The sequence below is a fragment of the Petaurus breviceps genome, unplaced genomic scaffold, assembly GCF_028583685.1.
Source record: "Petaurus breviceps papuanus isolate PSGF00001 unplaced genomic scaffold, PetGlider_PUasm1.0 90639, whole genome shotgun sequence".
NCBI lineage: Eukaryota > Metazoa > Chordata > Mammalia > Diprotodontia > Petauridae > Petaurus > Petaurus breviceps.
This window is the reverse complement of record NW_027187296.1, coordinates 7996444-8020370: the sequence shown is the minus strand read 5'-3', so window position 1 is coordinate 8020370 and position 23927 is coordinate 7996444. Positions and strand designations below refer to the sequence as shown.

Here is a 23927-nt window from a genome sequence, read left to right as displayed (position 1 = left end):
AGAGAGAGAAGCTGAAGAAGGTAGAGGACCTAGCAGTACAAACTTTAATAAACAGTAATAATCACCCAAGTTATCTGGTACTAGTTTAAAAAAAATAAAGAAGTTAATCAATGCAACAGATTAGGTACACAAGAACCAGAGGCAATAAAACAGAGCAGCAAAATTGAAGTTTTTGTACACATAACACACACAAAGGGCAGTGAGAAAAACTTAAATGAAGAGTAGAAAAAAATCTCCACAGTAAAGTTATTGATCACAGTCTTATATCTAAGATATATAGGAAATTATTTCAAATATGAAAGAACAAGCACCATTTTCCAATAGATAAGTAGTCAAAGAATAACAAACAGTTCATATAAACTATCAGTTTCTGTTTAGCTTTTAAAGCCCAACATGGCCTGGCCCCAACCTATCTTTCTAGTCTCACTTCCTCCCACACTCTATAATACAGCTAAGCTGGCCTTCTCTGTTCCTTTCACATAACCTTGCAACACCTGTCTTTACTGGTTGGCTTTCTCTCATGCCTAGAATGTACTTTCTCCTTACTTCACCTCAAAAAGTCCTCTTCCTTTAAGATGTAGCTCAAACACTATCTTCTGCAAGAAGCCTTTCCTAATTTCCCCTACTACTGTTCTCCCTTCCAGACTATCTTTTAACTACTTTGTATATATCTGTATTGATTCATTTTATATTTCTGCTCTATATCTGTATGCATATGTCTTTTTAGCTACAATCCCAAATTGCTTTACAGAATAATTAGAACAGTATTCCACCAATAGTATATTATTGCACCTGTTTTCCCAAAGTCCCTCCAACAACTGTCATCTTCCTTCTTTAGTTGATTGCTTGATTGTTCTTGAAAGGAGAAAAGCAACCTATGAACAACCATATAAAATGCACCAAATTGCTAATAATAAGAGAAATGCAAATTAAAACAACTCTAAGATTTCACCTCACACCCAGCAAACTGACAAAGATAAAAAAAAGCAGGCTTGAGGTGTACAAAAAAAATTTTTTAATAGTACTTCTTGTGGTAGCAAAGAACTGGTTATTAATTGGGGGATGTCTAAACAAGTTGTGGTATATGAATGTAATGGATTATTAGTATACCATAAGAAACAATGAAAGATGAATTCACAGAAACCTTGGAAGACTTGTATGAACTGATGGAGAATAAAGGGACCAGGACCAGGAAAACAAATTAAAAACTACAGTATTATAAAGAAAAACAATTGTGAAAAACTGAAGAACTATGATCAACACAATGGCCAATCACAACTCCAGAAGACTGATGTTGATTCATGCTCCCTAACTCTTGGCAGAGAGATAATGAACTAAAGGGGATGAAAAACAATTCATTTTCAGACATGGTCAGTGTAGATGTGTTTTCCTTGAGTAAACTTATTGGTTATAAAAGAGAACTCTTATTTATTGGGGGGAAAGAAGAGTAGGAAATAATTTTAGTAATATATGTGTGTGTGTGTGTGTGTGTATATATATATATATATATATATATATATATGTAATTGGGGTTAAGTAACTTGCCCAAGGTTACATGACCAGTTTTTTTGTGTGGGTGTTAAATATCTGAAGCCAGAACCAATCAATCCCGGGACCTCCCAACTCTGGGGCCAGTGCTCTTACTCACTGAGCCACCTAGCCACCCCAGTAATATTTATTTTTAAAAGACCATTAAACACTAAAAAAAAGTACACAGAAGGGATTAGAGAGCAAAAGGAGGTTCAAAGGGGCACACAGACAAGCAGAACAGTGTTGGAATTGCATTGTTAAATTTAACTTATGCTTTTAAAAAGCTGTATATAATACAAATTCATAGCATTACATAGAAACCTCTTTTCTGATCTATTTGGGAAACTTTCATGTTTGTTAAGGTTTATCAAATTCATAATAAAAATAAAAGAAACTTTGGAGGGAAAAAAAGGCTAGAGTTCAAATTTTAAGTGCCACAAAATTTATATTTTATACCTAAAGGCAATGGGGAACCACTGAAACTTGTAAGCATAGTCATAGTCATATCTGTGCTTCAGGACGATCAGTTTGGTAGCTGTGTAGAAGGTACACTGAAGACAGAAGAATGGATTCAGTGAAACTAATCAGGAGACTACTGAAATAATCTAGGTAAGAGGTGATGAGGGCCTAGACCAGGGTGATATGTATGAGTAGAGAAAAGGAAACAGAAGGTAGTGGGAGAGATAAGACTTGGTAACTGATTGAATATGGGAACTGAAAAAGAATGAAGCATTCCACATAAGTCCTAGGTTTAATGGATAATTAGAAGGCTAGTGTTTCCTTGCAGGAAAAGCAGGAAAAGGAAAGTTAGGAGGATAGATGGGTTTACATGGAAAGATGAATTTTTTCATCAAACTTGATATGTTTATCATCAAGAGATAGTTGGAGATGTGGGATTAGAGCTCAGGAAGAGATTAGGGCTGAATATGTTAATTTGGGGGTCATCGGTATAGAGATGATAGTTTCTTCCATTGACCTTTACGAAATAATAGAGAGAGAGAAGATAGAGAAGAAAGCCCAGAACAGAGCCTAAAATACATTGTTTCCTCTCATGGGAACTAAGATGTGGGAGTGGGAAATAGTAAAGGTAGTGGAGGATAGGCCAAGCAGAATCAATAACTTATCAGTACTCCCTGAGAATAGGGAGTGTTACATACAGTGTAACCTTAGGTTCTGATATGCTCCTCAGCACAGCAGATAATTGCTCCTCACACTTTGAAAACAGCTCCACTTATTTGTGGGTCTTGGCTACAGCATTTATTAGTGGGGAATGCCCTGCCATCTGAGGCTTGGAGTCCATGGCTTATACTACTCTGAGAGTTCTCCAAATCTGGGGGCAGCAGAGCTCAACATACGTGGTGGACCTCAAGAAAAGTGTAAAGTCAGGGCACACATGGGAACTAAGAATCACACGATGTTGGAATTGGGAGAGATCTTCTAAGACATCTATTCCAATCTAGAACTTACACAACCCATGGATAAGAAGTCATCTACCCTCTGCTTGACAATCTACCGAGGGGCCCATGTCACCTCTTGACAGCTCTTTTGTTAGAAAGCTTTTATTTTTATGGAGCTGAAATCTCTATAAAAATCTCTGCCATTAGAACTGAAATTGAGGGGATGCCGATCAATTAGGGAATGGCTGAACAAGTTATGGTATATGATTGTGAGGGAATACTATTGTGCTATGAAATGATGAACAGAATGCTCTCAGAGTAACCCAGAGAGACTTATATGAACTGATGCAAAGTGAATAGAGCCAGGAGAACAGTGTACACAGTAAAACAATACTATAAAATGATCAGCTGTAAAAGACTTAGCTATTCTCAGCAACACAATGATCCAGACAATTTCAAAGGACTTATGATGAAAAATGCTATCCACCTCCAGATAAAGAACTGATAGAATATGAATGTAGATTGAAGCATGCCTTTTTTTTTAAACTTTATTTTTCTTGTGGGGTTTTTTTTTTGGTCTGTGTCTTCTTTCACAACTTAACTAATAAGAAAATGTGTTTTACATGACTGCACATATATAACCTATATCAAATTGCTTAACTTCTCAATGAGGGGGGAGGAGAGAGAAGGAGATAATTTGGGACTCAAAATTTTAAAAAATGAATGTTTAAAATTGTTTACACGTGTTTTGGGGGAAAATAAAATATTAAATGAAGCAAAAAATACTACCATAGAGAACCAAATACTAATAGAGATCTGTTCGTTAGGAAGTTGTACCCTTAAATCTCACCTACTGTTAACACAACTGGGGAGAACAGATTGTTGAATACTGAGTAGGAAGGTAGCTACTGTTATCAACAATTATGAGAACATATCAACCTCTCTCCTACTCCAAGGATGCCTGCAAGTGGCAGAGAAAAGCAGGACAGGTTAGACCCTCTTGTTTGGCTGATGGTTTCTTGTTACGGCCTGGCCCATTACATTTTGGGTACAGAGTTGATTGTACAGGAAGGGGGAAAGAGAGCAAAAGTACACCAAATGAGACTTGTGTTACAAGTCAGCATGGCTCTGGGAATTTATTATTCCTGGGTAGTTTTCTGGGCCTATCTGTTAGCATTCCCCTGTGAGTTAGCCACCTGATGGCTTGGGCACCAAGAATACAGAAGTGTCAGACAATGACAACTCTGTCACAAGACCATAGAAAACTGTGTTCTTGACTCTGACCTCTCACTATTTTCTCAAGGTAGGCCTGGTTCAAAGGCCATAGAATTAACAGCTCCTTCAAGGTCTCCTACTTAAAACATGGAAAAGAAACCAGACAGACCAAGAACCCAAAGTACTCTCCACTGTATTCATGCCAGAAGTGCTTCCCCTTAACCACTGTGAATCCTCCAGCTCAAATCTTCCCTCCTCTAGGAAAACTTCCCTGATCACCCTGGCCCCCATAGCTCTGTCCCTTCTCTGATTATCTATAATACTCACTTGCTTAGTAGTGAGTTATGTATAGCCCTGTGATATCTGATACTGTTAACTTTGTGTGGGGGCTCTCCAAATAGACCTCAAACTTCTCGAGGTAAGGACCATACAGAATCACTGAATCTTTGGTCTATACCAGGGATAGAGGAGACCTGAGAGATTATTTAGTCTAAGACATCATTACACAAATCTAAATCCTACTCAGAACCTTCAAGATTCAGGTATGCTGACACCTTCTCCAGAAAGTCTTCTAGCTACAAGTGCTTTCTCTAATCCCTTAGGACTTTTATACTTCTCCCATCTAGTTAACATCCCATTATTTATTTATATAAACTTTATTTATTTAAATATTTTAGATAAATATTATTATTTAAATATATTATTTATTTATTTAAATATTCCATCTAATATTTATATATTAGAATATATATGTATACATGCATGTAGCATATCTCTTATGAGACCATGGGATCCTTGAGAGTAGGTACTCTTTTTATCTTTGTGGTAACTTCAGCACCTAGCATGTTGCTCTACAAATAACAGGGATTGGATAATTGTAGAATGCAACAGCCTCAGAAAGAAGTGATTTGCCCAAAGTTCCAGAGAATCACTCTGGTCACCTGCAATTAGACCCCAGGTCTCCTGTCTCCCAGTCCAACACTTTTTTCTCCTACAACATATAAACTTTTTATCCATCTCATGTGCCTAGTTCCACTACAAACAGAAGACTTCAAGTGACATAAGGCTGGTTGGGTACTGAGGAAGGGGGTAACACCACAACGCCTCAAGAGATACATAGAATCACTTTTCACAAAAGGAGGTCAAAGTAGAGGCAACAGAGTAAGACCAAGTTATAGGAGATAAAGCTTAAGTGAGACATTATAGTAATTGTTGGCGCGGGATGGTGGGGGGGGGGGGCCTGGAGAAAAGAAGCTAAGAAGGATGCAAAAAGAAAATTAAGAGCACCTGTCAACGTGAGCCAAAGAAGAGGAACCTGCTATAGCTCATAGGCTGATGGAAACAGCAGAAAACAAGTCTCAAAGAGTAACTTCAGAAAATATGGTAATAGTCAAGGGAAGACAGTAGACAGGTTCACTTGCTCAGAGAGACTGACTTAGGGAGATGGGACAGAATTGGAGGCTGAGTCAGACCAAAGATGCTGATATCTTGGAGGGCAGGTGGACACAATGGGCTCCCAGGCAATTATTGAGAAGGGCAATCCAGATGAAAAAAAGTCTAGTGACTAGAAGGAAGGTTCAACCATACTGTATCCCTAGGTACCTAATAAACGGTTTAGTCTGCTTCATTTAGGCAAGGAAAATAAAGATCTCCTGATGATAATCAGCTTAGCAAACTTCATCAAACCCAGGTATATAAAGCTAGCAAATTTTTCTAATCATGATGCTCCTGTGATCAATAAGGGGGAAAAAGAGGTGTCACAATCTGGACCACCCACTAATCGACTGTGCCTAAGGTCCTCCTCCCACTTAGTCCTTGTCAATCTGCCCAGCAACAACAATCAGATATAGAGGCAGAGACTGAGAGTAGTTCTGGGCTCTCAACCATGGTATGAATCTAATCATATTCCTATACATGTGCTTACCTATAGGACCGAAGAGTTGGGGAGACTATGTTTGTATGTGAGTAATAAATAAACTGCCTGATCATAATCTTTGAGTATTTGTGTTTCTTCTTGGTGTCTCGCCCACCATCTCCTTATAATCTTGTATTGCTATTGAACTTTTTGTATGCTTTTGTTTCATTTTCCAACTAGATTTAAGCTCCTTCAAATAAACAAATGCTAATTAAGCGTTTACTTAATCACAGTGCAAAACTGATCAGTACAGGGGAAGGCAAATAATATAGAAGCTCTACCCTGACAAAGCTCATAGTTTAGTAGGAGTGATAAAACATACATAAATAACTAATATAAAAAGGAACATGTTAACTACATGTTATCCCAGTGCTATTAAGAAAATCTCAATTGTAAGAGATCTCAGATGGCATAACTGAGTAAGAATCCTTTCTATAACATCTGATCAATGGTCAACCATCCTCTAAAGACCTCTAAGGACAGGTGCCCCCACCACATTTTGAAGCAGACTATCCTACTTTTGGGCAGCTAATTATCATAAATTTTTCCTTACTTGATATCAAACCTAAACTTGCACCTTTGCTACTTCCATCTATCATTCTTAGTTCTGCCCTATGAATAATCAAGCAGAATAAACAGAAACCCTCTGCCAAGTAACAAATCTTCAAACATTTAAAAATGGTTCTCTCACCCCAACTATCTTCTCTTTTCCAGGCCCAAAATCTTCATTTCCTTCTTTTCATTCTCACATGGCATGAAATTGAAACCCTTCACTATCTAGATATTCTAGATAGCTCTCTAGATGTTCTCTAGCCAGCTTATCAGTATCATCTTAAATGTAGCTCCCTAAATTAAACATGGGTAGCTAAGTGGCATAGTGGTAGAGCACCAGAGCTAGAGGCAGGAAGACTCATCTTCCTGAGTCCAAATCCAGACTGAGACACTTTCTAGCTGCATAACCCTGGGCAAGTCACTTAACCCTGTTTTGCCTCAGTTCCTCATCTATTAAAATGATCTAGAGAAGGAAATGGGAGGCAAACCACTCCAGTATCTTTGCCAAGAAAACCCCAAATGGGGTCAAGAGAAACTGAATGACTGAAATGACTGAAAAACAAGAACAACAAAACTGAACACAATATTCCAGATATGGTATTCCCAGGACAAGTAATAACAGGACTCTCGCTTTCTTGGTCCTGGATGTTAGGCTTCTTTCAATGCAACCTAAAATTTTATTACTTTCTTAGCTTCCATATTACATTGCTGTCTCATATTCATCTCATGCACTATCAAAAGCTCCTGCTAAATCCTTGTCGGATAAATTGCTGTCTAGCCATGCCTCTCTCATCTTATAACTATGAAGTTAATTTTTTTTAACCCAAGTAGAAGGTTCTACATTTATCCCTATCAAGTGTCATCTTACAAGATTTGTCCCAGTGTTCTAACCTATTGAGTTCTTTTTGGATCCTTATTTTGCCATGAAATATGACAGAACATTTGAGATTAATTTTGGCTTGGAGGTAGGAAGGACTGACAGATCACAGAGGGCCCTTGAAAGTCAGTTTGAGAAGTATGAACCTAACCCCTGCTCTCAAGGAGCTGGGCCTGTTGCTTCCTGCTTCCTTGAATTCCCTCCTCCTTGCTTCTTGTGTAACAAAAAGGATGCAGTTGGTTTTGTTTTGGCTTTTTTGGAGAGAGGAAGGAATGGGACTGGAAGAAAGTAACAGCTTGAAGTAGAGGAGATAATAATTGAAGAGAGAGAGAAAAGACAAAGGTATTCAATTCTTCTTTTGTTTCTGTTTTCTCTGTCAACAACAATAATCTTTCACCTGGAAAAGATAAAATGGATATGGTTTAGAGGTAATAAGAAAAATAAATAAGGAGGTAGTAACAGAATACCTAGCTGTGTCTGATGAGTTCAAGTCACCTGGTTTAGATGAACCACACCCTCAGGCACTTTAAGTGGCAGATGGGACTTCTAATCCCAGCTATGTGGCACCATGACTGATAGAGCACCAGGCACGGAGTTAGGAAGACTTGACTCCAAATCTAGCCTCAGATACTTAGTAGTTGTGTGACCTGGGCAAATCACTTAACATCTGCCTCATTTTCCTCATCAGTAAGATAGGAATAATAGCACCTACCTTTTTGGGTTATGAGGATTAAATGAGATAACAGTTGCTAAGTGCTAAGTACAGTGCTTGGCACATAGTAAGTGCTATATAAAGTTAACTATCATTATTATTATCTGGTGCCTGTAATCTCTGAAAGATCATGAAATAAGGATGGTACTATAATACCGAAGAACAGCAAATATCCCAATTTTCAGAAAAGGGAAGAGAATAGAGTTGGAACATTATGGGCCAGTGGCAAAATTCTACAAAGTGTTACTAAAGGGGTGGCTAATAAACATCTCAGATATGCAGGTGATACCATTCTGATGGTAGGATGTGAAGAAGCCTCTTGATGAGGGTGAAAGAAGAGAGTGTAAAAGCTGGCTTGAAGCTTAAAAAACTTAAGACTTGTCAACGGGTCTCATTACCTCCTGGCAAACAGAGAGAGAAAAAAATGGAAGCAACATCAGATTTTATATTCTTGGGCTCAAAGATGATTTTAGACAGCAACTGCAGCCATGAACTTAAAACACACTTGCTCCTTAGAAGGAAAGCAATAGCAAATCTGGACAGCATACTAAAAAGCAGGGACATCACCTTGCTGACAAAGGTCCATATGGTCAAAGCTATGTTTTTTTCCACTAACAATGTATGGATGTAAGAGTTGGGCTAGAAGGAAAGCCAAGCACTACAGACTTTTGAGACTCTCTTAGACAAAAAGGAGGTCAAATCAGTCAATACTTAGAGAAATGAATTCAGGCTATTCAGTGGCAGATCAATACTGAAGCTGAAGCTTAAATACTTTGAAGACAAAACTCAATGGGAAAGATCCTGATGTTGGGAAAAACTGAAGACAAAAGAAAAAGGGAGAAAAAGATTACATGGATACATAGTATCATGGAAACAACAAACATCAACTTGAACAAATTCCGAGACATAGTGGAGGATAGAAGGGTCTGGTGTGCTATGGTCCATGAGGTCATGAAGAGCTGGACACAACTGAATGATTGGACAACAACAAATAATAAGCATCTAAGAAAGGAAGGAGTGATCATAAAAAGCCAGCAAAGAGATCATACAAAATGAACAATGGTCCTGATGAATAGATAATAAAACATATTTCCCTCCTCTTAGAGAAGTTATGAGACTACTTAGGGCAAAAAGACATTATCAGAGTTGTACTGGGCATTTTTATTTAATTTGTTTTCTTTATTATTAGTGAAGGATCAATGGAGAGGGGGGGAAAAGGTAGCATTCAATGGAGCAGCTTGTCCCACTTACTGAACAGCAGGCATACCAGCTGCTCTCTAGCTCTTCATATTCAAAGTAATGGTATGGCTGTGTTTGGACTGGAACAGGGAAAGTTGATAGTACATTCTGACAGCAAGGAACACAGTACACAGGGGCATCCTGAGAATGATACCTTATCAGTTCCCCAAGATAGTGAAGCAGCAGGTCTATGTAACTAAAGTCAAAAGGCACAAGGCCTGAGCATCAAGTGCTGCTTCTCAGATATCTTAATGGCCTAGCCCTGAAAATGTCTGAGCACCCTTAGCAATCATCTTGGTTTTTTTCCCTTTAAATGCTAGCTGCAGTTCTGAAGACTCACATTTAACAAGCGTCAGTAGAAAAATACAAAAACATTTACCATCAGGCTGGCTGCCAGATTTGAAAACACCCAAGAACACACCCAGCTATGTAAGAATGAAAAGACCATAGAATGTTAGGGTTCTTAGAGATCAGCTTATCCAACAGAAGAGGAAACAGGACCTGAGAGAAAAAAAAATTGCCCAAAAGAATACAGCAAGTGTGAGGCAGTGCTTCCTTTTATACGACAGCCCTAATATTTAAAGATCACCATTATGTCTTCTAGGATTTGTCCCTTTACTGGCCTAAGAAGTCTTTTTTCAGTACAGTATGTTTCCCACTGTATCATGATTGAACAAAGCTTTCCACTCAAGCTTAACTCAGCCTTAGAGAATGTGCATATATTATTACCAAGGGCATACTACATCAATTAGTATGTCCAATAAGCCCAAATTAAAGGCCATTCTCTGCCAGCTCAGTGTTATGATGTTGTAAGGGAAGACAGAAGACACACAATTATATCTGAGAGAGCATGGAGGGAATATCATCCATTATCACAGGACTCAGCACTTGAAAAGTGAGAATAATAATCTATTGATCCAAGGGTGGAATTTATCTGCTTCCTGGAATGGAACTAGGTGTATATAATATGTCCTCTGGAATTAGGTTTCTGGTGGTCCCAAAAGTATTTGGGGGGATATTTGAAGCAGTAGATATCTCATGGGAAGAGTACTAAGAGTACTAAGTACTAAGATAACTAAGAGTTATCAGGAACAGGGTTTGACAGATGTCTGTCCTTAAGAAACTTGAATTTAGGGCTGTCTGAAGTTTTCATGTGTTCCCCAGGTAGCATTCTTTGACCTTCAGATAATGAAAAACGATTTCCTGATACAAATGCTTAAGACTATAGTCTTTGCTGACTTTGTGTCAGAGGCAAGGGACCCTTACTGTCCCACTAATCTGCTGGGTGTCTGTTGCCTCCAAGAACTTTATGGTCTAGCTCTGAGATAAGCACCCACACGACCATCATCAGTGTTTTATGTTCCCACCATGATGAACCCTGAAGAGGTCAAAGAAAAATGTTATGGAGACCTGAAGACACACATCATCAATGTGCCAAAAGAAGGCAAACTTATAATTCTGGGTGACTTTAACACCAGACTGGGCACAAACTATCAGAGATGGCAGGGAGTCCTTGGAAGGAATGGAGTCAGAAACAGCAACAGTCACTATGGAAGACTTGTGTGTCTCATGACCTTTTCATCACCAACATTGTCTTCCATTTAATGTGACTACTAGAAGACAATGTCAACAGATTAGAGTATTTCTCCAAGCTTGAGTTATTTAGCTTTGTTGCTAAATTGGAGGGGAAGCTGAGCCAATGCATGGTTGGCAACAGTGGAGCAGAAAAGGAGCAGGCAGCTTTCAGGTATCTGGTGTACAGTACTGCATTTGCTCATCTGGGCCAGAACACTTGCAAATGTCAAGATTGGTTTGACAAAAATGATGGGGAAATCCAGAGAACTCCACAGGGTTTACCAGCAAGACAGTTCATCCATCTCCAGGACAGCAAGTGTTTAACTGTAAAGAAGAAGGTAGTGTTTAACTCCATCAAAAGTAAAGTGCAAGTGAAGCTTAGAGAGATGCAGGATTCTTGGCTCAGCAAGAAGGCAGATGGAATTCAGTTTTACACTGACAGTAACAATCCAAAGTACTTTTACGATGCCCTGAAGGCTTTTTATGGGCCAAAGACCTCTGAGGCATCTCAACTACTCAGTACTGAAGGAACTGCATTGATAAGTTGATAAGGACATAATCCTGGAGAGATGGGCTGAACACTTCCATAATGTTCTCAACAGAACATCATGAACCAAGGCTAAAACCACTGACCATCTACCTCAGGTTGAAGACAATCCCTCTCTAGCTGAGTTTCCAGTTGAAAAAGAGGTTTTGGATGTCATTAGGCTCCTCTCCTGTAGCAAAGTACCTGGTGTTGATTTTATTCCAGCAGAGATTTACAAGGCGGAAATCCCACTGCTCATACAAAAGCTGAAATCTTCCAAGTTATATATGGCAAGAGGAATCTATCCATTAGGAGTTCAAGAATGCCTCCATTGTCCATTTCTAAAAAGGAAATAGTTGTCCTGTGACAATCACTGCGGGGGGAGGGGGAAGGGGGGTGGCACACCTAGTTTCTCTCTTAGTCACTGCCACCAAGATTCTTGCCAGAGTCCTACCTGATCCTTCACCTGAAAGATGATCATCTACTAAAGAGCCAGTGTAGCTCCAAAAAGGGCTGAGGAATTACTGAAATGATGCTTGCTACCCAACAGCTCCAAGAGAAATGCCAGGAGTAAAACAGAAGTCTGTACAAAACGTTTGTTAATCTAACAAAGATCTTTAATACTGTCAATCATGAGGGCTTGTGGAAGATCATGGCAAAATTTGGTTGCCCAGAAAAGTTCATTAGTATTGTAAGCCAGTTTCATTACAGCATACATGCGTGGATTCTGTAGGACTGACAATGCTCTCAAACTTTCCCAGTCACCAATGGAATGAAGCAGGGTTGTGCGCTTGCTCCCATGCTTTTTTAGCATGATATATTCAGCTATGTTGTTGGATGTCTTCAATAAAGACAACAATGGCATTAAGGTCGACTACCACACTAATGGCAAATTATTTAACTTGACAAGGCTACAAGCCAGTACTAAAGTGGAGGGAGAGTTGGTGTGCAACTTTTTGTTCACAGATGACTGTGCACTCAATGTAGCCTCTGAGGCTAAGATGCAACACAGTATGGATCAGTTCTCTGTTGCTTATGCTAATTTTGGCCTGACAACATCAGGAAAACAGAGGTTCTCTAGCAGCCAGAACCACACCATCCATACATGGAACCATCATTTACAGCAAATGGAGAAATTTTGAATGCCATGGATAAGTTTACTTGGAAACTTTTACATGGAAAGTGTACTTGGCAGTACATTTTCCAAAGATATACACATAGATGATGAGGCTGATAGATACACTGCCAGAGATAGGTGTTTGGAAGCCTCCAAAGGAAAAGTGTGGGAGAGAAGAATAAGTATTATGCTGCCTACAAAACTGGAGGTCTATGCAGCTGTTGTGCTGACTTCAATGTTGTATGCCTGTGAAACCTGGACACTATACCAGTGTCACGCCAGGAAACTGAGTCACTTTCATTTGAATTGTGTTAGGAAGATTTTGAAGATTACCTGGCAAGATAAGGTACTAGACATTGAAGTCCTTTTTTCAACCTGAACTGCCACATATTCCAACTTTACTGCAGAGAGTGCAAATCCAGTGGGGTTGAAGAGCCCACGTTGTTCAAATGCCAAACATACACTTGCCTAAAAGACTATTTTACAGAGAACTTACAAAAGGCAAGCACTCACGTGGAAGTCAGAAGAAGTGATACAAAGATACTCTCACAGTCTCTCTGAAGAACTTTGGTATCAACTGTGAGAATTGGGAGACACTGGCACAAGACCATCCAGCATGGCATGTTCACATCAAAGAAGGTGCTGTGAGCAAAGGAAAACTGCAGTAGCTCAAAAGAAACATGATGTGCAAATTTAGAAACATCTCCACTCCAAATATTCATATAACTATTTGTGCCCAACCTGTGGTAGAATCTTCTGAGCTTGTACTGGTCTGATCAACCACAGATGGACTTTGACCCCGACATGGTGATGTCATTTTGGTCTTCTTCGAGCACAGAGGATAACAACCATTATATTTTCCTTTTGATTATCCTTCAGGTATTTGAAAACAGTGGTCATGTTTCCAGGCAACCAAACCCTGCTCTGAACAAGTTTTATCCTGTTAGTGACTCTTCTAAAATGTGTTGTTTAGACCTGAACATAATACTCTCAACATGGTCTGACTAGGGCAGCAAACAATAGGACTACCAGCTCCCTTGATCTTGGATCCTCCACTCCTATAGTCTCAGATTTCATCAAACCAAGAAAACTCTACTCTGATACCACATTTCAGCATGTGGGTGACCTTGGTTTCTCAAAGGCCAACTAAACTCTGGGAAAATCCTAATAAATTTGAAAAGCTTCAAGTACAGGCCCAGTGATAAATTGTGTTTGTCATTCAAGGATCAACCAAGCTAAGTCTAAGTCTGAGTTTCATACCTAAAAGGTTGCCTACAAAGAGATAGATATTTTTTGGCTATAGGAATTCATGAAGACCTCTAGGCACTAAGTAACTGATCTATGTTAGTAGAGAGTATTCACAAATACCCTTGCAGCACTGACATATAAGACCGCATTTATTATCTTGGCTGCCATGTCATACTGTTGGCTCATTCTATTACAAGGTAAGTGACTCATACTGGGATTGTTTTATAATGAGGCGCCTCAGTTTCTAACCTAAGGCCTGCTTCCACACCTCTGCAAATATATTTTCTTTCCCACCACCATGTTAGCCCCACCTCTGTTCTCAACAAAGAAGGTTTACTACACTCTTTAATCCATACCTCAGAATTCACCTCCTCCAAGAAGCTTTCTGTGATTAGGCCAACTCCAATCACTCCTTACTAGATGTCATATCCCCAAAACACAGCTGTATTTGGTCTATATTGATTATCTCAGAATCTGGTAACATTTTGATGAGTCAATCTCATGTCTTGGTACATTTTATCTATCCCTCCCCTACAGCAGTGCTATGCTGCCTAGCCCAGTCTGGTCTCTGCATAACCCCTACACAGTCCAGGTTCCCTAGTGCTGCCTGCTTGTGCTCAAGTTCTTCGGTTCTTCTTCACAAACATATATGAAGTCCCTGGTATGTTTGGAGTTCAAAAGGGCTCCAGGGAGAAAAAAATAAACAGAAGGTAGCCCCAGCTCTCAAGGGCCTTAAAGTTTAAAAGCCAGATATAACATGTACATAACTATTCAAGAAAGGAAACCATGTTAAATATAACAAAGATATCCAAGGAAAGTGTTATGAGAACACTTTCAAGAGAAAGAAATTACTTTTGAACTTTCTTTTCCATCTGAAGTGTCCATTCCATCTTCACTTCTAATCCACAGCCTAATCACAATGAAGATAATAATGAGGATTATGCATATTTCTACTGCACTTTAACATTTACAAAGTGATCTCTTCGTAATTTTCCAATGAACTGAAGACCTAGGTATATCTCCCAAGTCTACTACAAACTAGTTGGGTAAGGCCTCAGTTTTTCTAGGCCTTTTCTAGGCCTCAGTTTCCTCATCTGTAAACTGAGGTGGCTATATTAGATGACCTCTAAGGTCTGTTACAAATCTAAATATATGATCCTCATTTTACTGAGAAACTGAGGCTTAAAATAGCAAAATGGCTTGTACAGATACAAATCCAAGTCTCTTGACTCCAAGTCCAGGAATTCATCCACTATATCACACTAACTCATCTTTTAATATTCAAATCAATTCTCACCTCCTCTGTGAAAGCTTTTAGTACTACTGTGGCCCATGATGATTCACACTACCTCTGGCTCTGGAAGGCAGCATGGTATAATGGAAAGTACACTGGCTCCTCAGGAAGAGGACCTGGGTTCAAACACCACCTTAAAGTTTACTGCCAGTGTATCACTGAGCAAGTCACTTATCTGCTGAGGTTTATTCCAGCTCTGGTTCTAACTCCAACTAACTCTTCATACATATATATGTGCATATATACATATATACACATATACACGCACGTGTATACATGCATACATGGTATGCATATGGTATATGCTATCTCTTTCAATGATAAATACCTTATTTCTCCAATTGATCTGGTAGATCCCTAAAATTAAGTTACTTTCCTATGCTATACCTCCAGTGTGTCTTAAGGAGCTGATGCTGATTTCTGTTGCTACACCTCAATTGCTAGAATAAGTAAACCTATGGCCTGCCATGCTTCCTCCCTCCAACACCCCACTACATTTTTAGATCACAGAGTTTAAGATCATGTAGTCCAAACCCTTCATTTTAAAGGGAAGGAAACTGAGACCCAGGGGAAGAAAATGACTCACAGGACCCTAGAAGGGCAGAGGCAGATGGTGGATGGGTGGGTAACTATCAATACCTAAGTTGCTCATAAACGTTCAAAAACTTTAAAAATCAATTTAGCAAACAAAACCAAAGTCAGGTGGACAGTGTGGCTATTAGAAACAGAAGTTTTTCTCTTTCATTCTGGTGCCAGCTGCTTCCCTGGGCACAGTTCCTGGTGATATATCTGGTTCTGTCCCTCCATTCAACAAGAAATACACTCAAGGGCTTTCAACCAACCACCCTAAATTCACTTAAAAGACAAATACCAATATTCTTGGCTCCCAGATGAGTTTATGGCACAAGCTGGCCTATCAAGGGAAGACAATGTTTCACTTCCCTAGGGCCTGCCCTGGAAGCTGCTTGGTGGGGAAATAAAACCTGGAAAGGAACAAAGGTACAAAAGCAGAAAAAATGGGGCACACCCCTTGTTCTAGGCCAATGAAACCCTGTAAGACAAGCTGATTTGATCTGATGTATGAAAAACCACAGTAGTAATCTCTGTGGTAATAAAGAACTAAGAACAAAGTGTATACTCATCAACTGAGGAATGGCTGCAAAAGCTGTGGTTATAAGAATGCAACTGAATTTTATTATGCAATAAGAATGAATATAAAGAATTCAGAGAAACATGGAAAGAGCTATATGAAATTATACACAGTAAGATAAGGAAATCCTACATAGTAGTATACATAGGGTGTCCCTAAAGTCTGGGCACAGGAAATCTCATTAACTATGCATATTTTCAAGAAATGAAATTTTCAACAATAATTATGTAATTAGCATAAATGAGATTTTATAGGAAGACATAGGAGACACATAGGAAATCTCATTAATTAAATTCCTTTTTTTTTTTTTGCATTTTTTGGAGGGTAATTGGGGTTAAGTGACTTGCCCAAAGCCACACAGCTAGCTCATTAATTAATTAAAGTAAATTAATCTCATTAATATGGAAAATAGTCACCAATAGTTAATGAACGCTTTTATTCCATATAAAATTGTCATGGCTAAAATTTTGCTAACTAAATAAAATGCTGAACATTTTATTTCTTGAAAATATGCATAGTTAATGAGATTTCCTATGTGTCCAGACTTTAGGGACACCCTGTAATGATTAAAACAACATAAACAAAACATCAGTTAAAAGTAGTCAAACTCTGAGCAAATGAAAAACGAATAATGGTCCCAAAAAGAATAGGTAATTAAATATACCTCCTTCTTGGTAGGGTAGAGTTAGGGAACTACCTGAGGAGAATGTTATATATACAATTGCCATAGTAGGTATTTTTGCTTAGCTCTTTTTCTTTGTTACTAGAGAGAGTTCAATTTGAATGGGGTAAGAGAGAAAGCTTATTTCGAGAAACAACTATGATGTAAGCAAAAAATATTCATAAAACTTATTTTTAAAAAACAAATACTGTTTTTTTAAAAAATATTTAAATACTGTTTTTTTAAAAATATTTAAAATATTTTTTTAAATACTGTTAAAAAACAAATAGGCTGTGCCTATTCTTTCTTTGAAAGAGTCTAGGGACAGTCTCATGAGTCAAACTTGGTCAGCTGGTCTAATTACCCATATGGTTAAGAAGTTCCTTCTTATGTCTACAATCTCACTTATTTTATAAGCCCATTTCCCTTTGCTTGATTTTCCATGAACATAAAGAGCAAGTATCCAACATACTCCTGGTAGAAATCTTTCATGTCTATGAAAACTTTAGTACATCTACTGAAACTGCTGTTTAAGGGACTATTATGGGAAAGAAAAAATAAGTCTGTTTGACCATAGTATTCTGATTGGACCAAGACAGCAGAACCAGGTCAAGTGTGATTCTGAAAGAGGGGAAGAGAGGGGAAGGAGGTAGCAGTGAACAGCGCTGAGTGGCTCTAATAGAGGTTATAGTAGCTCTTGTAGAAAGCTTTAATGAAAGGAATCACTAAGTCTCTGGCTTTAGTCAAAGTGGGATGAACATTAATCAGACTGTTGGTCCATACACTCTTGGACTATGTCACAAGGTAAGAGCAGTCCAATTCTGAAATCTTGGTATTAACCTTAGTCTCTCCCTACACCTGCTCCATTCCAATTGCCCACCAAAGCCTATCAGCCTTACCTGGAAATGCCTCTTGCTTCTATCCCTTTCTCTCTCTCCATGCTCTCTTATCCCTGTAAGATGGCAGCAGTTTCTTCCCCAGTCTCCTTCCTTCCAATCACTCTACCTCCATTTATCATGCACACAAACCCAGAAGTTCCTTCCTGTAGCACAGTGATATGTCCCTCTAGTGCATAGAAACCTGATATGATTGCCCACAGCCTCCAAAACAGTCCAAACCCCTTAGTCTTACTTCTGAGGTCTTTCCATGGTTTGTAAGCAATTTCTATTTGCAGTCTTATTTTCTGCTACTCTCCGATCACAAGTAGCCTTTATGCAAACTAGATTATTCCCTGAAAACATCACATCAAGACCTACCCCCCCCAAGTGGCACTGATCTTACCATTCACCCTACTTAAAACGTCTTCACTTATCCGCACCATGCACCTAAATTTTCTCTTTCAAAGTCTAGTCTCTCTTCCTTCTCTAAGTCTTACCTTACCATCCCAACCTTTACTGATGAAAACAAATGCTACAACCAGCCAGTGTGTTCCAGGCTAAATTTGGAAGGATGGAACAGGACTCCTGTAGAACTTGTTTGGTACTAGGTCTCTGACCTGTAATAGCATGTTAATATTAAAGTACTCAAATAGATGTCTAATCTCATTTTCTCCATCCATACCCATCCTCTGAAATTTAATGGCCTTCCATAAACTCTTCACAATGTATTGGGGTTCTTTTTTATTTCTCTTGACATTGTAATGAATTAATTGAACAAGCAGTATGTTACCATGTCTCATATCCATGTATCACCACCAGAAAAATATTGATATAAAAAAGATGGGCCTTTGTTTTAGGGAGAAGTTCAAGGACAAATAAAAGAAATTTCCAATTTCCCAGAGGTAATCCAGCCTGCTCTCCTCTTTCTGTTCGATTCTGTGCCCATCTCATTGTACATTTGTAGTGTTTTACATCTATAAATCTCTATCTACCAGTCTTTGGAGACACACATACATACATGCACAAAGATGGACAAGCTCTACAGAGTTCATCTTACTGCATATCATAGTCTGAATGATAGGCATTCTTTATCCATTTGACTTTTCATATATGGACAGTTAAGCCAAACTCTTCAGAGGTAATTATGAATCACTACAATATTCTAAGGGTTGAAATAGTTCGTACAATGTCACCCACAAACGAGCAATTTGTAGACCTCACCATCTCAGGGAAATCCTCTCTTAGGCTAGACTGCTGAATTTCTTCCAAGACAGTAGCAAACACCTTTAGGGAGTGTACATCTCTTTTATGCACCTCTTGATATTAATGATCAGTTTGTCAATATCCTTTCTAAAATGCACAGAAACTGAACAAAGAAAGTTTGCTCCAGGAAGGAGCTAGCAAAGACTAGTGAGTACTACTACAAGCTAGCAAAGATAGTAGATATTATCACCTCTCTCTCTCTCTCTCTCTCTCGATGCTAGTTCTCTATTATTAATACAGCTAAGACGGAAATGTTGTGTCCAATAATCTAAAACAATCCAAGATACTGAACTTTTGGCTATTTCAGGACACAGGATAATTCCTTTGCCTCACCAAGTGTCCTCTGTTCAGATGGTTGAGGAAATAGCTACTCTCCTTCTCCCCAGCAATAATGCCCTTGGATTTCAGCCCAGTCCCCAGGCAGTACTCACAGAGAGGGGGTCCAAATAGCACTGTGTCTAGGGCTTTCAGCTGTAGCTTTTGCCTGTGACTCCGGTCAGTCATCTTAAGAACAGTACCCGTCATTGTTGCATTGGTAATCGCTAACCTATAGAGAAAAGAGCAAATTCAAATCAATAAATTTCAATTCAATAAGTGGTGTCAGGCCTCAGAAGACCATGCAGAAGATGCAAATCCTATTTCTCACGATGAAGAAGCTACTACCTTTGAAAACACATTTTATTTGTCAACTGCTCTAATGGCTAAGATGTGTTTTCTTACAACAAATGAAAAATTTTAATCTTTTGCAACTTCTACCCATCTGTCCCTGAAGCTTCGCTCTGGGACAAAACAAAGTAAATCTTCTTTGACACAAGAACCCTTTCTTTGATTGCTTGAAGATAACTATTGTTGAAGGAGCAACTAAAATTGCTCCTCCTTCCCAGCCACCCAATTCTCTTCTCAAAGCTGAACATTCCAAATAACTTCAAACTATCTTCATAAATCAAGAATTCAAGGCCCTTTACCATCCTGGTTACTCTTCTATAAGCATTCTCCAGATTATCAATGGCCTTCCAAAAGTGTAGTGTCTAGAAGCAAACACAATACTCATGGTATTATCTACCCAGGGCAGAATACAAGATTATAACCTCTTCATCATGTGGTTTTCCCAACCCCTAAATTCTAGTGCCTTCTCTCTTTTAATTATTTCCTACTTATCCAATATACAGCTTGTCTGTACTCATTTGTTCACTTGTTGTATAGTCTATTAGACTGTGAGCTACTTGAGGGAGTGGCCTGTTTTTTGCCTCTTTTTGTATCCTTAGTGTTTAGCACAGTGCCTGGCACAGAGTAGCTATTTAATAAATGCTGACTGACTTGCACCAAAAAGGATTCTCTAGGCTTTCAATTCCCTTGCAACATTTCTCTCACAGATCTTTATGGATGTATACATCAGTAGGAAAAAAAAGTGCTAGATATGGAGTCCAGAGAAATGAGTTAGACACCCACACCTCTGCTGCTTACTAACAGTATGAATATAAACAAGTCCTTTTCTAAGCTTCAGTTTCTTCTTCTATAAAATGGGAACAATAATACTAGTATTGCCCCCTCCCCCAAGGGATTGTTTGTTATCAAAAAGTGTTTTGTGAAACCACATCCCACTGCCCTATGTTGAAGCCATTTTTGTTTTATTTTAGATAGTATTTTCATGTTCTGATTTGGGAAATATGGGTAGGAGGAATTACAGAATTTTTCCCTTTCTGTTTTGCTTAAACAACATTATTAGCTTACAGAATAAGCTAACAAAAGAAAGGAGTCTGAAAAATTCAAGGTCATGTACAAATTTCCTCCACTTCTCACTTTCCCTACCTCTGCATATCCAGTCAGTAGCAAAATCTTGTTTTTATCTTAAAACATCTCTCAAATATATCCACTTCTCTCTATTCATATGGCTAGAAGTCTATTTAAAACCTCTTGCCTGGACTACTGAAATAGCCTTATAATTGGTCTCGACACCTCAAAAATCATCTCTTCTCCAATCCATTGTTTATACAGCTACCAAAATGATTTTCCCAAAGTGAGGGCCTGACCATGGCATTCCCCAAATCAAACTCTCCTCACAATAATCCTGTGAGACAAACAGTGCAAATATTATCCCTGTTTTTCAAATCAGGAAAGTGAGGATCAAAAAGTTAACTGACTTGTCCATAGTCAGTCACATAAACAGGCAATGTAACTTCAAAAACAATAGTCCTTCCATTCTATCAAGTTGCATCTGAAAAGGGGTGCTAAAAATAATAACAACTTGCATAATCCATATTATGTACATGATTCACATAATTATAATTTTTTTATGGTTTCTACAAAAGCTACTAACCCAACCCTGTGATTCAGAGCAACTATTACTGTCATCAACAGAACTCCTGGGACAGTTCCTATGAAGAGAACAAGCTCCCATACAATATATCTGTCTAGAAGAATAGGTGTAACCCAGGAGCCAATTGATTAGGGATTGACTGATCAGGATAAATGGTACAGAAAGGAAATGACTCTCGGGAAGACTAAATCTAAACTCAAACCCAAGTCCAGAGAAATGCCTCAAGTTAGCTGAGACACCATCACACTAGTTTGTGACAATGACTATCCTATTCTTTTCATTGCCCTCCCCTCCCTTTACCACATGCAGACAGACCTTGGCATTGCATGGCCACTGAGCTGAAGTTTCCGGAAAGTTTCTTCATACTGTGGTAACTCCACGTATGTGATCAGCCACTGTACCACCTCATCCACGGTCCAGTTGTATACTGTGGGAGAAAACAGGAGGGTGCCATTAGGGAAAATAAGCCAAGCAGAGCATCTCATTCATCCTCAGCCCCTCAGAAGACAGACAAAGGAGTCTCTTCCATAAAGCTAACCACATCTCTTTTCACCTGGGGCTAAAGGTGATCTTCCCAACACTTTTTCAGTTTCTCATCCCTAAGCCCTTCCTCAGGATGGTCCAATTCACTTAAAGGGTGGCACTTGCCCAGTGCAGAGATCTATGGCTAACGGATGTCCTAATTACCTGCTGTTACTTTTCTACAATCCACAATATTCTGTACCTCTTCTAGATCAGGAACATATTCTGCCTGACATTTAACTTATGTGATTATGTGTCTTCCTATATTAAAGTTCTCAGATACTTCTCAGTGGCAAGAAAGTGATTCTGTGCTCTTAAAGGGCTATGGAAGTAGGGCAGGTTTCACCAAGCCAGAAAATTTAGGCCCAGAGACGGACCAAATGTCTGAGTTTTGAAGGCTTGACTAGAGAGAAAAAGTTTATTATCAGAATGTTGGCCTCCAGGGAAGGATACCTTTCTTGATCAACACAACTCATGAAGACCATCTACAAAGGATTGAAAATTGTGCGAGTGAAGGGAAACCTTGAGAGGTTTTCAAAGTGTAATCTGAGGACCCCTGGTGCTCCTGGAGACCTTTAAGAAACCATGAGGTCAGAACTATTTTCATAATAACAGTAAAATGTTTCCGTTTCTAAAATGGAAAATATTAATAGATTTAATTCACATAAACAAGCCTCTTTGAGGGTCCTCAATCATTTTTAAGAGTATTAGGGAATCCTAAAACCTCTGAACTATACCAACAAAAACATGAATCTTATGCACTAAATTTAAGACATATATATGTCTCATATCTCCCCTACCAAACCAAGTACTACCAAGGTAACTACCACATTTTACTCATTTTTACATCTCACAAAGTGCCTAACATAGGACTGATGGGCACCCAGGTGGGCTTAGTACAGACTTGCTGGACTGCATTGAACATAAACACAATTCTTTCTCAGAGTAAGACTGGAAACCTACTGGTATTCAATGTAGAAGTTCTGATTCTAAAGCAAGGCACCAGGAAATGAGTTTCAAGAGGGAGGCTGTACAGAACACCCAAAGGGCAAAGATGATGTAAACAAATGAAGACAAAGGCAATGGTTACCAGGCACGTCTGGACAAAGACAGAGGGATGAGCAGGGGAGGAAGAAGAAACTCTGGGAGCTTGCAGAAGGACTGGGGTTGAATCTAGAAGGGAAAGGAAAAGAGATACAAATCCAGTTCCGAGGGATGGATTTGGACCCTGGGATTAAAAGCAGCATAATGATGATGCTTCAATACTTCAAGAACTCATAATTTCATCAGTATGAATCCTGACTTCACCAACTTGGGTCCCAACACCCTTCATACCATGGCAATTTGTTTCATGAGGTGCTATGGTCATACAGATTCATCACGTGGTGATGAACCTCTACACACACAGCTAAGCTTGTCCTTGGAAGAAAGACCTATAGTTCACCTTTCCAGTACTGCAGGATTTGCCAGAGCTTGTATACCACTAATATAACCTCTGAGAACCCAGGGTCACCAATGAGCCAACAGAGAAAGATCTCAGTCAAGAATAATTAATAATAACAACAACAACTACCATTTATGTGGTGTTTTATGGTTTACAAAATGTTCTCATTCTTACAGTCAGCAAAGATTTATTAAGCATCCATTCTGCAATGAATTATGGTAGACACTGGAAAAGACAGAAGGATAACTAAGAAAGGATGCTTTCCAATCCTTTATTTCATTTGGGCTCTATAATAATTCTGTGTATCAGATAGTGCAAGTATATTACCTTTTTACAAATGTGGAAACAGAGGTTCAGAGAAGTTAAATTATAACAGATCACATTTATAAAGCGATTTTAGATCTACAAAGTACTTTCCTCACAACAACCTTGTGAGGCAGGAAGAATAAATATTATTATGCCAATTTTCACAAAATCATAGCATTTTAGGGATGA

General features: G+C 38.8%; 1 protein-coding gene across 6 annotated transcripts in view; it reads right to left on the bottom strand.

The window, feature by feature from the left end:
- Positions 1-23927, bottom strand: part of STIM1 (stromal interaction molecule 1) — a 252570-nt gene that overhangs the window by 42081 nt on the left and 186562 nt on the right. For all 6 annotated transcript variants that reach the window (XM_069064734.1, XM_069064739.1, XM_069064736.1 and 3 more), the window contains 2 exons: positions 21782-21893; positions 19581-19696 (listed from right to left, as the gene is read on the bottom strand). In XM_069064734.1, coding sequence (XP_068920835.1) covers positions 19581-19696; positions 21782-21893 — 228 coding nt within the window. The remainder of the gene's footprint in view (positions 1-19580; positions 19697-21781; positions 21894-23927) is intronic.